The sequence below is a fragment of the Carcharodon carcharias genome, chromosome 3, assembly GCF_017639515.1.
Source record: "Carcharodon carcharias isolate sCarCar2 chromosome 3, sCarCar2.pri, whole genome shotgun sequence".
Classification (NCBI taxonomy): domain Eukaryota; kingdom Metazoa; phylum Chordata; class Chondrichthyes; order Lamniformes; family Lamnidae; genus Carcharodon; species Carcharodon carcharias.
In genome coordinates this window covers 87,574,359-87,589,815 of record NC_054469.1, presented here as the reverse complement: position 1 = coordinate 87,589,815, position 15,457 = coordinate 87,574,359, and the positions used below count along the sequence as shown (strand labels likewise).

Sequence of the window (15,457 nt, the reverse complement as noted above, 5' to 3'; positions counted from 1 at the left end):
CCGAGGTGTGTGTCTCTACGCTGGTGTAGGGTGTGGGTAAGTGCTGTGACAGGTCTTCAAGGCTGCTCATTTCCAGCTCTTTAATGAAGGAGGTCTCCTCTTGGCTGCAGATGAGGATGTGGATGGAGGTGTGGGACTGGCTGGTTGAGGGCATCGCTCGCTTGGTAAAGCTTCCTATGAACCAAAGTAGAGATAGGTAGTGCATGACAGCACAGCCAAAAGCAGGAGAGAGAGCAGTCACAGTTGGGTTGAGAGAGGGATGATGTGGTGCGGGATCTTGACGTGGGTGTTCGCCGCCGACCACACAGTCGCCGCAGGCACGCTCCACATCCTCAACACTCAGCACGATGGCATGCTCCTGAAGGTGAGTGAGGGGCCTAATGTGGGCCACTCTAACCCCGGTCTGGGACCTTTCCCTGCTGTTGTCAGCTGGGTCCTCCTGCATGAAAACAGATGGAGAGATAGTGAGCAGGACACATGGCACTGCGTGGAATGTTTGTGTGGTGACTGGAGCCATGGATGGGATTAGGATGCAAACTACAGTGGATATGAGCTTGATGGAGATTGTGAGGGTGTGTGTGAGAGTTAGTGGTGTTGTCTCCTGACATGTGAGATCCCTGTGGATGCGTGATGTGTTTGTGAGAATGTGAGTTGAAAGTGATGAGGTGGTTGACTTACCCTGGGGGTACAGATGAGAACATTCATCCTCTTCCTGCACTGGATGGCTGATCTCCTCTGTGTTCTGGTGGCAGTGACCCCGACTGCCACTGCCTCGCAGGCCAGATTGGTGACGCCGGTGGACCTCCTGCCCCCAGAGCGAGGATAGAAGACATAGTGGTTGCCTTCCACTGCGTCCAGCAGGTGCCCCAAAGAGGCGTCACTAAATTTGGGGGCTGCCATCTTCTTTGCTTTCAGGCTATCTGTCGCCTGAAGCTGTCCTGGTCTGAAGACATTGGGCAGTATTTTCGGGTTGTCAGGCGGGCATAGCGGGTAGGCTCAGGAATGGCTGGGAAATGGTCCGCTGCTGGCAATCGGCCCCCGACCACGATTTCATTCTGGCTGGCCAATTAATGACTAGCCAGCATGAAAGGTGCGCTGAGAACCTCAGCAGTGCCGGGAGGAGTGCAAGCACAAAAGTCTGCCCATGCGCAGGGTTGTGTGCACTGAAAGCTCCCTGAAGGCAGCATCAAACCACTTGATCAGGCCACCAATAACTGGTCAGATTATATTGAATTCCTCACGTTTTTCTTTTTGGCCAATGCCATATCGGGGGAGGAGAAGAGGCGGGCAATCCTCTTCTTGACTAGTGGCAGTAAAACATATGGATCAATTCGGCACCCAATGCCCCAGATTCCAAGAGCTATGATGAGTTGGTGAATCTAGTGAAAGACCACTTTCAACCGAAACCATTGCTAACAGCGCAGTGTTTTAAAATCAATTTGAGGGTGAGACAGTCGCTTGCTATGTGACAGCCTTAAAACAATTGACAGAGCACTAGTTCGGGACATCGATTAATGTCATGTTAAGAGACCGATCAGTGTTTGGGATTAACGAAGACACCATTCAAAAAAGGTTGTTGTCAGAAACAAATTTAGACTTCAACAAGGTGCTGGAGTTGGTGCTTACAATGGAAAGCACAGTCAGGGACTCAAAAAAAAATCAAGGGAGCACAAAATGGCGTCATTTTTCACGTCAGGAAGGGAGCATTGGCTAGAAATGGTGCAGAAGCGCAGAGCTCCGCGGAAAGGAAGAAAACAGCTGCCATTTACAGACCAGCAAAAAGCAATGGCTTAGTAGATAAAAACTACATTAACAATTGCAGGATTTGAACCAGACAGACTACAAACAACAATTTAAAAGAACCGAGGGCAGGATTTTCCCATCGGCGAGCGGGAGTGGGGCCCACTCGCTGACGCGTAAAATGATGCGCGGTGGTGTCGGGTGGAACTCCCGACATCACCGCACCCTATTTAAATTTTCAGGAAGGTGGGGGCGCAGCAAAATCAGCTGTGCGCCCGCCAACCTGTCAATGGCCAATTGAGGCCATTGACAGAGTTAATTAAGTAATTAACGGGCCTGCCCGTCCAACCTTAAGGTTGGTGGGCAGGAGCCCCTTCGTGAACTAGAAAAAGCATGAAACCTTATCCACGGGCGGGATGAGGTTTCATGTAGCTTTTAAAAAAGTTTAATAAAGTTTTTGGGAAAATTATGGACATGTCCCAACTCATGTGACATTGTCACATTACAGGACATGTTAGGGAAATTTTACATTTCTATTTTTACGTTTTTAACATTTTGAGCCAATCTCCCTGAGGCTGCACTTAGCGTCAGAGAGATGAGTACGCTCCTTTGTGTACATGCGCGAAAGAGTGCACTCTCGGGTTTAGGGATTCCCTCCACCCACACAGGAAGCGCACAGTGCTTCCCGGCGGACATCGCGCTGGGCGGGCCAAATGGCGCCACGCCTCTGATCAGGGGCACCGATTGGAAGTGAGCCTGTGCGCGCCCGCCAATCAACTTCCCTAACAGGGGGAAAATTCAGCCCCAGGTGTTTCTACTGCCATCGCAATGGGCACATTATTCGATATTATAAACATAGGTTAGAGCCAAAAAAAGGCAGAAGTTGTGAAATTTATATAATGGAGGACCCAGAAGAAACAGAATCAGGTGTTTACTCGCTACACAACTTAAATATGGGTAAAACGGAGCCAATCTACATGACAGTAGAAGTCAACAGAAAACCCATTCAAATAGAGGTGAATACAGGCGCATCCACAACTGTCATAGGGGGACACACTTTAAGTATCTGAATGGAGGAGGACATTCACTAAAGCTGGAAAACTCAGATGCCAGACTAAAAACATATACTGGTGAAACATACGAGTAGAGGGTACATTCAGGGTTCCGGAACAATACGGAAGCCAGTCTGCTAACCTACCCCTGATAGTGGTAGCAGAGGAGGGTCCAATTCTACTTGGTCGGAACCAGCTTAAGGAAATAAAGTTGGAGTGGACTGAAATTTTTCAACTCAGGACGAAAGTTCTGTAAGAAGTATTACAGAAATATGCCCCTTATCGAGCAGGGAAGAGTTCGGGAAGATTCAAGGGCTGCAAGCTAAAGTACATATGGGTCCTGGAGCAACCTCCAGATTCTTGAAGTCTTCTCTGCATTACGAGAAAAAGTGGATTTTAAATTAGATAGGCTGAAAAGGTTGGGAGTCTTACAATCTGCACAATTTTCCAAATGGGCAGTGCCCATAATTCCAGTACTGAAGCCTGGCCAGAGTGTGTGAATATGCAGGGACTACAAGTTGACCATTAACAAAGTAGCCAGAATTGATAGGCACCCTGTACCAAAAACTGATGCATTGTACTCCAAGCTGGCAGGGGGAACCGCATATATGAAATTCGTCATGGGCCACGCTTACCAGTAAGTCGAGCTAGAAAAGGCCTCTCGGGATTTTGTGACGATCAACACTCATCGGGGTTTATACCAGTATACCAAGTTACCCTTCGGAGTCTCATTGGCTTGTGCCATTTTCCAATGGGCTGTGGAAAATTGGCTCCAAGGTCTACCCCGTGTGGTGGTTTATCTTGATGATGTCCTAATAACAGGACTAACCGATGAAGAACACCTGGCAAACTTGGAAGAGGTATTAAAGTGTTTCTCACCAGCCAGAGTATACTTGAAAAGGGAAAAATGTGTCTTCCAAGCAAAAGAAGTGATTTACCTGGGTCATAGAGTTGAATCACAGGGCCTTCACCCAGGAGAAGACAAGGTGAGAGCTATTTGTGAGGTGCCAGCACCGAAAAATTCCACAGAACTCAAGTCCTTCTTGGGAATGGTTAACCACTACGGTCATTTTCTCTCAAATTTGTCGACAGTACTGGCTCCATTATATGGGTTACTCAAGAAAAACCACAGGTGGACTTGGCAAGCCCCACAACAACAGGCATTTGTGGCAGTAAAGCAGTTACTACATTCATCGGCCCTGTTGGTACATTTCCACACAAAGAAAAAATTGATTTTAACATGCGATCCATCCCCTTACGGAGTAGGGGCAGTACTCTCCCACCAGATGGCGGACGGCTCCGAACGGCCCATTGGTTATGTCTCAAGAACACCTGGTGTGGCAGAACAAAGATACTCACGAATTGAGAAAGAAGGTTTATCCATTATATTTGGCTTTAAGAAATTCCACCAATATATCCATGGTTGCCACTTCACCATCGTATCCAACCACATGGCACTACTAGGCTTGTTTGGGGAAGATAAGGCAATGCCCCCAATCGCCTCGGCACGCAACCAAAAGTGGGCACTGATTCTAGCTGCTTACAAATATACTTTTATCCGCCGGCCGGGAAGCTAGATTGCCAATGCCAACGCACTGAGTCGATTACCCCTGAAGGACAGTAATGTGAGTGTCGCCATCCCTCAAGAATTTGTCTAGTTATTAAACTTCCTGGATTTATCGCCAGTGAATGACAAATAGATCAGAGAATAGAGAGACGGCGATCCAGTTTTGTCTCATGTCAGGGAACAAGTCTTGCAGGGATGGTCTAACAAGCCAAAGTCTGATGAAATGAATCCCTATTTTAACAGGAATTACAAGCTCACCTGCCAGGGTGGCATCTGACTATGGGGAGTGAGAGTCATTGTGCCTCCCTATAGAAAGACAACCATTATTTATAGAATTGCATAGCGCTCACCCTGGCATTTCCAGAATGAAAATGTTGGCTCACAGCTACTCATGGTGGCCAGGCATGGGCACTGAAATTGAAAACATGGTCAAGAGCTGCATGTGGTGCCAACAAGTGCAGAAAATACCTCCTTCTGCTCCACTGGATCCTTCGGAATGGCCAGGGAGGCCATGGGTCCTCCTCCACGTTGACTTTGTGTAGCCTTTTTGGAGCACAATATTCCTCTTGCTTATTAACACTCACTCAAAATGGATGGATGTATTGCGAGGTGTGATCACCCGCATCTGCTGCCATCATAGTCAGAATGCATCAGAGTTTCGCGATACACAGTTTACCAGAGATAATAGTGCCTGATAATGGAAAGGCATTCACTAGCGGGGAATTCCGAAGATTTATGACTCTCAATGGCATAACACATCTCAAGACCTCACCATACAACCCTGTATCCAATGGGTTGGCCAAGTGGGCAGTCCAGACCTTCAAGGTCGGAATGAAAAAACTAAAGGGGGACTCTATAGTAATGAAGTTATCACGCTTCCTGCTAAGCTATAGGACTATGCCACATACGACTACTGGTATTGCCCCCGCAGAGTTATTAATGAAGATACATCCCAGAACATGGTTAAGTCTCATAAGGCCATATTTAGGGGGAAGGGTAGAGAGAAATCAGGAGGCCCAGAAAAATGGACACGATTACCATAGGCATGAAAGAAACCTCACTGTCCTACCATATATCAGTTGAAGGTTGGATAATCAGGAGACATATAGATCACCTCAGGAAAAGGGAAACAGACCTACGAGAAAAGATGCGCCAAACATTCCCATTAGAGTCTACAGGTAGGAGGAACTCCTCTTGCTTTGGAAGTACCTCTAGGATCCATTGAGCCTGAGAGAGTCGAAGAGGCAAACTTACAAGTTCCTACTCGGGAGACTAGTGGACAGATAACTCTTGAGAGGCAGGCCTCAGATAAACCATCAAAAGTCATTGAACTACAAGGGTCGACATGTTTGAAAAAGCCTCCTGAGGGACTGGATTTGTAAATAGTATATTGTAAAATGTACTTTTGAGTAAAGGGGGAGGGATGTGATAATCTGAGGTGTAACACACCTTTAAGAGAATGTGAGCAGATTGACCGTGTGATTGTAAGACTCAATAGCTGTGTATCGCGGGCTACAATGTTAATGTTAGTCTAGAGTAGGGTCTGGTTGGGGAAGCACACATCATATTAGTGCTCTGTTGTTTGTGTAAATAAATAAATGGTTCATTTCATATTGGTCTCTGCATCTGCAAAATATTGTAATTGACTCACCTGCCGACAGATAAGCGTGTATCCGGTTTACGAGCTAAGCGGCCCCATAGTAAAATATAACACTGGGAATGAGACAATATGCCGTGAAAAGCCGCCATTATGGCCGCTGGGTAAAACTTCCTTATTCCACACTTTGTGCAAATCTGGGACAATTCTGCCCAGATTCAGACAGGGAAAGAAATAAGAGGTACAACTGGCTGCACTCGTTCTGCCACTCACCATCATGATACTTATAATTTTTCAACAAATTTTCAAGTGCACAGATTCTCATTAGTATTCACAGCAGTAGGTGTTCACATGGCAATCTGTATAAATATGGAAGCAATAGTTTGGGTTACATTTTAAAGGGAAAACACAGATCTTCTGATCATAGCACTCAGGTAGAGAATTCCAGGATACTTTCTAGGCTATGTTGAAGGATGGTGTTCTTTAGAGAGGAACTTGCAGGTGATGGTGTTCCCACATGATATTGCTGCTCTTTTTTTCTTGATCGTAGAAGCTCCAGAGGAGGGGGGTGTTGTCAAAGTGCATTTACTAAGTTGCTGCAGTGCATCCTATAGATTCTACATTCTGCAGTGATAGTGGTGGGAGGTCTGGATATGGATTCCAGTGTTAATTGTACCTGTCCTGGATATTGGCCAGGATTTAGTTCTAGCTATAGGGATACCCCCTCCATTGTCTGGGTAAACTGGTGGAAGTCCCACGTTGCTTCTGTGGGAGGCCCGATGCTATTTAAGTGCTCTCAGGCACTTAACTGGCCAGCATCCGACCTTCCATGCAATCAAGCCCCCAGTGGGCTGGAAAATCTCCTCCCAAGAGCTGCCAGCCAATCAGAGGCCAGCAGTGACACCCGAAACAGTGGCTGCTGCTGGTAATGCTCCAAGGCCCAGCCCAAAGATTGCCACGGGATCCTTGGAGATAGATGAGTGGGGAAGCATGGTGGCACAGGGAGCGGGCTGTGTGCAAGAAGTGGGGAAGGCATTCAGTTGCAAGGGCAGAGAGCCACCCTACTTTTGCTAGGGCTCTTTGGCGCTATCTCAATATCAAGTCCCTCGACCGGACAGTGAGTGCCTGTCAACGAAGGTCCCCTCCACTCACCCGCTCATGAGGTCACAGGCAAACCCGATAGGGTTTGCTGGCAGCCTTCGGGAAGCACAGTGGAGCCATGTGGGCCCCTTTAAATCCCTGAGCCACACTAAATTCCAGTGGGCAAAAGGATAATTGGTGCAAATGGCTCATTAATGAACCTAATTGACTTCCCGTTATGGGCAGGCAAGACTCCTGCATTGGGCACTTCCCGCCCCTGACTTAATTGGGAATGGTTTTCTAATGCTGGTAATCCAATGCAGGTACTCCTGCTTGATTCTCATACCCCTACTCGCACCCCACCCTCCCCCTCCCCCATTCCCTCCATCATGTCCGTTCCAGCAGACTCAATTAAATTCCGTTCAATCTTGAGCTTCTCGAACGTTGTTGCAGCTAAACTCAACTGGGTGTGTCCTGATTATTCCATCACATTATTAGTTTGAGCCTCTTAGGCTGTGGAAGGCTTTGAAGGGCTGAGAGATAAGTCACTCAATTCCAGTGTACACAGCCTCTGCCCTGCTCTTGTAGGCTTAGTATTCTTGTGGCTGATCCATTTAAACTGCTGATCAATGATGATCCTTGAGCTATGGATGACATGGGACTTGGCAAAGATGGCACCACTGAATGCCAGACTGGGCTTTCTCTTGTTAAAGATGGTTATCACCTGACACTTACATAGTGCAAAGGACACTTTCCCTAAGAACACAGCAGTGTTTGACTAAACTGGTGATGACTGTCCTCCAACAACCATCTTCTTTGTGTCAGGTATGACTTTAACAAGTGGAAGGTACTCCCGTTGATTTTGCTGGGGCTCTTCCATGTTATGCTTCATGAAATACTACATTGATGTGAAGGTCAGTGACTCTCATCACTCTTCTTATATCCACAATTGAATCAAAGCTGTGATAAAATCTGGAGCTGACTGGTTCTAGTGAAACCTGAACACCTAGTGATCAAGCTATGGGTGAGTAGGTCATGCTCAATGAGACTATTGAAAAATCTTTCTATAATTTTACTGCTGATTGAGGCTAAAGTCAAAAGTCCAGTTTGAAGAAATAAACAACACCCTGGGCAGAATCTCCTGGTCGGCGTGCGGGGCCAGGCCTCACACACTGACACATAAAATGATGCGTGGTGACATCGGGCGTGCATCCCAGAGTTGGCTGTGTGCCCACCGCTCTGTCAAAGGCCTGTTAAGGCAGTTAATCAACTAATTAAAGTACTTGTTAGGGCTGCCCGTCCAACCTTAAGGTTGGCAGGCAGGCAAAGAGCCCAGGCAGTCTTCGCATTTCTCATGGAACCTCATCCACGGGCAGGATGAGGTTTCATGAACGGTTTATTAATTTAACACAATGTTTCATGAAAATTCATAAACATGACCCAGCTCATTTGACAGTGTAACATGAATAATTTTATTTTTACATTTTTCACATCTTTATGGCTTTTCTTAATCTCCCTGAGGCAGCTCCGTGCCTCAGGGAGATTTCTGTACTCTTGCGCGTGCATGCGCGAAAGAGCGCAGGCCCCAGCTCTCCCTCCTCCCCCCGCCCACACAGGTAGTGCTTAGCGCTTCCAGGTGCGTGTCATGCTGGGCGGGCTTTAACTGGCCTGCCCACGTAAAATGGCAGCATACAGCTGATCACGGGCGGCGATCGGCTATGTGCCCGCTCCCGCCCAACGAGGAGAAAATTCTCCCCTATGAGTGGGGTTATACAATCTGGTGCCTCATTATACAGGGCGTTCTCAGTTCTAGACCAGGTTACGTTTATGTTATGTTTTATAGATTGGGCATACTTGGACAATCTTCACTGTCGCTGGGTCAAAATCCTGGAACTCCCTCCCTAATAACACTGTGGGTTTACCTACACCACATGAACAGCAGCGATTCAAGGAGGCAGTTCACCACCTTCTCAAGGATAATTAGGAATGGGCAATACATCCTGGCTTATCCAGCGATGCCCACATCCCATGAATGAAATTTCTAAAAAATTCTTCCACATTGCCATAGCCAGCGTCATAGCTGTAATGGAAAAGTTAGGCTAGGGACCAGCTAACTCTGATGTGTATGTTCTCAGCACAACAGCCAGAATGTTGTCAGGGTCCAAAGCCTTTGCCATGACCAGTGCTCTCAGTTGCTTATTAATGTTATGTGGAGGGTATATTTAACCATCACTGCAAGGGCAACAAATTACAAAATAAATCTCTTGTCCATGACCGAATTTGTCCAAATTTCACCACAGTACCACCCAGGTGGTAAAGATGAAAACTGCCCCCCAGTGCAGTGAACAGAATTGGCACAATCTACGATGGCCGAGTAGAAACATCCACTTTACACTTCTGCACAAAGACTCTTGAAAACGCTTCAGTGTTGTCTCTTGCAATGCTGAGCTCTGCCACATATGAAGATGGAAATGTTCTTTGAGTCTTCTCCTTCTGTTAACTGCCTGTTTGCTCATCACCATTCTCATGTGGATGTAATTGAACTGCAGAGTTTTTCCCTGAACTAACTTAGCAAATCTTGGATCCCTCAGTTCTCAGAGACACTCAACACAATATCAGGAACATGACTTGGGACAAGCTAAGCTCCCAAATATAAAAATCGTCCATACAACTTCCCCATGCCATTTGGTTTTCTGTCCTCAAAAAGTGCCTTGCACAATATTTCATTCCCCCTTCCAAATATCCACATGTCTTCCACCACCTGCCAGACTGAGATAACTTATTTATAGTATTCAGTGGTTTACACCTCCTTTCAGCACCTTAGAATCCAGTTACAGACTATTTTTAAATAAGCAGCATTTTATGACAGTAGTTTGCATGTTTGACACTTCAGCTTTCTCTTTTTCTCCCGATCCCTCCTTAATGTTTTGGTCAGTTCTACAAAGAAAGCCTCCTACTCTGCTCTACCCATCTAATTACAGTTCTACTTAAAACAATGAGGTTCTTTTCACTTTTAAATGCTAATTGTCATGCTATGCATTTCCAACATCTTCTGTCTTTGTTTTACATGCACGTGTTCTTTAAAGGGTACATTAGTAATATACTCCTTGTTGCAGTGCAAAACATATGCTTTCTTATTTTGATACGGCATAAGAATGTATTGTTACTCTGGAACTATTGAGTTCAGTTTCCTCCATTTTTTTTCCAAATGAATCATGTATTACAAGAGCAGTATAAATTAATTTGTAAATATGAGTGATGATTTTTAATATTGGGATCTGCCAAAAAATGTTTAAAAAATATATTTTTAATATCTAAATAATTGCAACTGGCATAACAGAAAGGCAGGCATTTTTCCTGCAGGTGAATTGCAGCCGAACCAACAGCCTGACCTCTTATTCTATGTAAAATAAAAACTTTCCTTCATGTTTGGGTGAGAATGGATCAATGGCTGAACCCATGTCTAATTACTTTGGTATACAATAAACATTTTCTACTGAGAAATGAAGGAAAACTGAAGGTTTATTTTTGTCTTAAAAAACCTTACAGATTCTTTCAACATCTCTTTAGGTAAAGTAACATGAAGTTGTAACTGATTAAACAGAATACTGAAAATTACTGGAAGGTTATGCAATGTCATGTATGTGTGTCAGGAAGTTTTATGCATTAGTATGTTACCTGTCATGTTGCAGTAGACTTTGAATGGTCCTAGTGGGCCACTGCCATCAGGATCTATCCGGTAATTATCCGATGTTTTGCCAAGATGCTTATACGCCTCACAGGACTGTTCATACATAGCTGGAACAGAGCACAAGTTCAGTTAAATTGAAACCCTTCTGTAATTTAAAAAAACTGAATAAACACTGCAAGCTGCCAAGATGAGATTAAAAAATACAAAGCAAATAAGGCAATGACCTTGATACAACAGGAGAGATTCATTCAAACATTCACTAATTAACAGCTGGGAGAGCATTCTATTTGAATAACAGCCAGAGTATTGGGACAGTGTTATGGCTTTTCACTGTTACTCAGATTGCAAGTTCTGAATTTTTCAATTGGCATAGTTAGATGAATGTGCTTGTTTGCCTAAATGAGGGATTTTCGTTCTGGATCCCAAAACCCCAACACCTTTCCTCTTTTACTGCTCAGTGCCAGCATTAAGTACTTCAAGGTCAGGTGCAGTGTCGGCTATATACAAATTAAAGCTTCCTCTATTCAGAAATAACTTCTAGCCTTAACCACAAATTCAAAATTGTATTCTACTGGGCCAGTGTGATATTCTCCATCTCCCACACCAGTCTCCCTTGTGATATCTCAGAATAATATTGTCACTTTAGCACTGAGCATTGAACATTTTTCTGCTACCGATCTGCATCTACTAGAAACTAGGTTGAAGGTACTAAAACTTAATTTACATTGGGCTTTTGAAGCTGGCAAATAAATGAGAATATCACCCCAGAATGGATTTAAATCCCAATCCCAGAGGTTAAAATACAGTGTTAACCCATTGCAATATCCAATCTCAATTACGAACTTGGCTTTCAAAGAAAAGGAATTTTAGAAAAAAAATTGAAATCTTAAGAGTTATGTACCATCATAAAGCAGCTACTTGCAACATTTCATAAACATGTTAACCAGATTGTAGTGCCAGATTTATCATTACGTCGCAATGCATAATTTCATTTAGCAACAAACTGATAAGTGGGCATTTAATTCGTGCCTGGATAACAAATGTGAAACATGCACAACGTTTGGCTAGAACTGAAAACAGTTTTGTTACAAAACCTATTTGTACAGAAGGTGCAGCTACCCATGAAAGCAAATAGCAATATGCTACTCCAAATACCGATAAAACTGTACAGACTATACTATCCACTGGTGTATAATGAAAAAAAAAGACCTGGCATCTCTGTAATTGTAAATCAAATAGTACACGGATCATCAATTCAAGTAATGTGTAAATCTCAGAATTCTGCGCTATGTGCCCACAGTTTATTGGCATCATCTGCACCCCTAGATCTGTTGATTCCTTCTAATAACGTCCAACCCTGAGTGATAGCCAACATATCAGGCTTGCACAAAAATACTGATAATAAAGGCCAAATTAAATCACAGGAGTGACTTTACCAACCACATATTCATCACAAAACGCAAACTAAAAGCTAGAAAAAACAACCTCTCTATATGAACAACAAAGTGACTTTGTAGGTATATTAACAGCATTTGAAAAGTGGTGAAATAATGCTGGGTCATACAAAAAATGGATTAGTCAATTAAGAGTTTTATTTGCAATGTTCATTGGAAAATCTTTTATGGGTCAAATAAAATAAAGCTAAGCATCTTGTGCACGAAAGACAGTGGCTTTAAAATGGTGAATTAAATTTCAAAGTGTAAAGCCCCACTTATCTAAATTTACCATGTAAGGATAGACAGAGGTTCTGTCCCTTATAATGTGAACTGGAAATAGCTGAGGCCCAAGGCAATGAGGTCCTCAGATTTCCCAACAAGTTTCCCCTGGAATCCCACCAGAGTTGCAATGGTGCATCGGTGGAATCTCATTGGAGTTCTGATTCCAGTAACTTAAAGGTTTTGAATTTTAAAAAATGTTCTTTGTATATGGGCATTGCTGACAAGGCTAGCATTTATTGCTCATTCCTAATTGTCCTTGAGAAGGTGCTGGTGAGCAGCCTTCTTCAATGGCTGCAGTCCGTATGGTGCAGGTACATCTGGTGCTATTAGGAAGGAAGTTCCAGGATTTTGACTCCATGACAGTGAAGGGATGTTGATATAATTCCAAGTCAGGGTGGCCAGTTCAGTTCAGTTTCTGATCAATGGCAACCCCTAGGATGTTGATGGTAGGGCATTCAACGATGGTAATGTCATTGAACATCAAGGGGAGATGGTTAGTTTCTCTCTTGTTGGAGATTGCCAATGCCCGGCACTTGTGTAATGTAGGCATGGACAGCTTCAGTACCTGAGAAGTTAGGAATGGTACTGAACATTGTGCAATCATCAGCGAATATCCCCACTTCTGAATCTATGCGGTCTTTGACAAAGCAGCTGAAGTTGGCTGGGCCAATATACTACCCTTAGGAATTCCTGCACTGGTATCCAGTAGCTGCAATGATCAGCCTCCAACAGCCACAGTCATCTTCCTTTGTGCTAGTAATTACTTCAACCAGTGGAGTTTTCCCTTCGAATCCCACTGATTTCAATTTTGCCATGGCCCCTTGAGGCCACTGTTAGTCAAATGCTGCCTCATTGTCTCACTCTCATCTCACCTCTGGAATTCAGCACTTTTGTTCATGTTTGGACCAAGGTTGAAAGGAGGTTTGGTGACGAGAGGCCTTTGCAGAGCCCAAACTGAGCATCAGTGAGCAAGTTATTGCTGAGCAAGTACCCCTTGGTAGCACTGTCAATAACACCTTCCCTCACTTTGCTGATGATTGAGAGGGGACTAACGCAACAGTAATTAACTGGAATGGATTTCTCCTGTTTTTTGTAGACTGGACACACTTGGGCAATTTTCCACATTGTCGGGTAGATGCCAGTGTTGTACCTGTACTGGAACAGTTTGGCTAGGGATGCAGCTAGTTCCAGAGCACAAGTCTTTAGTACTACAGTCATATTGTTATCAGGGCTCTCAGCCTTTGCTTTCCAGTGCCTTTAACTGTTCTTGATACCACATGGAGTGAATCAAATTGGCTGAAGACTGGCATCTGAGATGCTAGGGGTCTCAGGATGAAGCAAAGATCGAACATCTGCTTGGCATTTCTGACTGTGGATGGATGTGAAAGCTTCAGCCTTAATTTGCACTCATGTGCTGGGCTCCTGTATCACTGAGGCTGGGGAAGTTTATAGAGCCTCCTCTTTTAGTTAACTATTTAATTGTCCATCACTAGTCATGACTGGGAAGTGGCAGGGCTGCAGATCTCTAATCTAATCATTGGCTGTAGAATTCCTTACCTCTGGCTATAACATGCCCCTTCTGCTTTTAGCATGCAAGTGTTGCACACAAGCCACATTCTAATCACATAGCTATGGTAACATTCAGCACTGTCTGTTGAAGGGTCATGAGGACTCGAAACGTCAACTCTTTTCTTCTCCACCGATGCTGCCAGACCTGCTGAGTTTTTCCAGGTAATTCTGTTGTTGTTGTGTCTAAACCAGAGTTTGCAGGCATCTTATTTGAATGAGCTGAGAAAGGTGCCTTCACATCTGGGTGCCTGTCTGACCCACACTGTCAGAAAGCTAAAACAATGACTGATAAAGGTTTAACTAGGTAATAATTTCCAGGACTTTAGAGTATCAATGTATCTTTCACATTGTCAGCAACAATCACTGGCATAGTTAAAACAAAACAAGCTTGTTACTTTTATGAATGATTTTTTACTGAATACACCAATAATTTGTAGAAAAATGCATTTAAAGTCACATAAACTGGATCTATAAATCTATAATAACTAGGACTACCTCACCAGTTTAGAATAAATGCTCAATGCGTACAATACAAATAATAATACGAATGTTATAGTCCGAAAGGATAAAATGGAGATTTTCCAATACAAATCCAGTCCTAATCCTGACCTTAATCTCACTGTTTTACCACAGAATATTATGCCTTACATGAAGCCTATATTAGAAGCTTATATTTTCATAAAGATAAATTCTATGTGGATAATTATTTCCAAGTATAGGCTCAACCTTCCAATGTAGAATACAGGGCACATTCTACCCATTTAAAGTGTAAGAGTTTAAAATGTGATTTTAATTGTGCATTTGCTTGGAGAAATAGGCTGAAATAAAGATTTCAAATTAATTGAAATCAAAATCTATTGAACTGGACATTCATTGTCAAAACCATTGACCAAAAGAAAGAAACAGAAGTAAAGCAGCCACTGTTATGAGACTGGGAGAGATAAAACATTCAAACAAAATGTCACATTGGCCTATTTTCTCTCACCCTGTTCACTGGCCTAATGTAATTGTATCACGCTTCAAACTGAAATCAAACCTCCATCTCACTGCACTGTGTGAATCAAACAATCCATCCTAATAATCAATCTGCATGCCGTGTTCTTAATACATCTGGCCTTGAATTTCCCCTCAAAGTTTATCTCCCAAAATGGAAACATGTGTATTTGAATTCTGATTGGAAATTCATGAACTTCCTGAGTGGAAAACTTCCAATAAATTATCTAACCTATTACTCAGCTCACCAAGCACACAGCTAACAGGTGGGCACTGTATGATGTCAAATGAGCTCTCAAATATGATTTTTGTATTTATAAAGTATTTTTTTTGTTTGCCATTTACCCAAGATGAACTTTGGCTGACCAACTCTCCCTTATTATTTGTGGACCTCCCCAGGAGGAAAAATGTTTTGATTGTCATGTTAAGTTAAGCATCCTGTTTCATCTA

The 15,457-nt window shown here is 43.6% G+C and overlaps 1 protein-coding gene across 1 annotated transcript in view; it reads right to left on the bottom strand.

The window, feature by feature from the left end:
- The window catches only part of cntnap2a (contactin associated protein 2a), a 1,656,857-nt gene that overhangs the window by 1,008,631 nt on the left and 632,769 nt on the right, over nt 1–15,457 (bottom strand). The window contains exon 13 of the mRNA XM_041183966.1: nt 10,715–10,834. Coding sequence (XP_041039900.1) covers nt 10,715–10,834 — 120 coding nt within the window. The remainder of the gene's footprint in view (nt 1–10,714; nt 10,835–15,457) is intronic.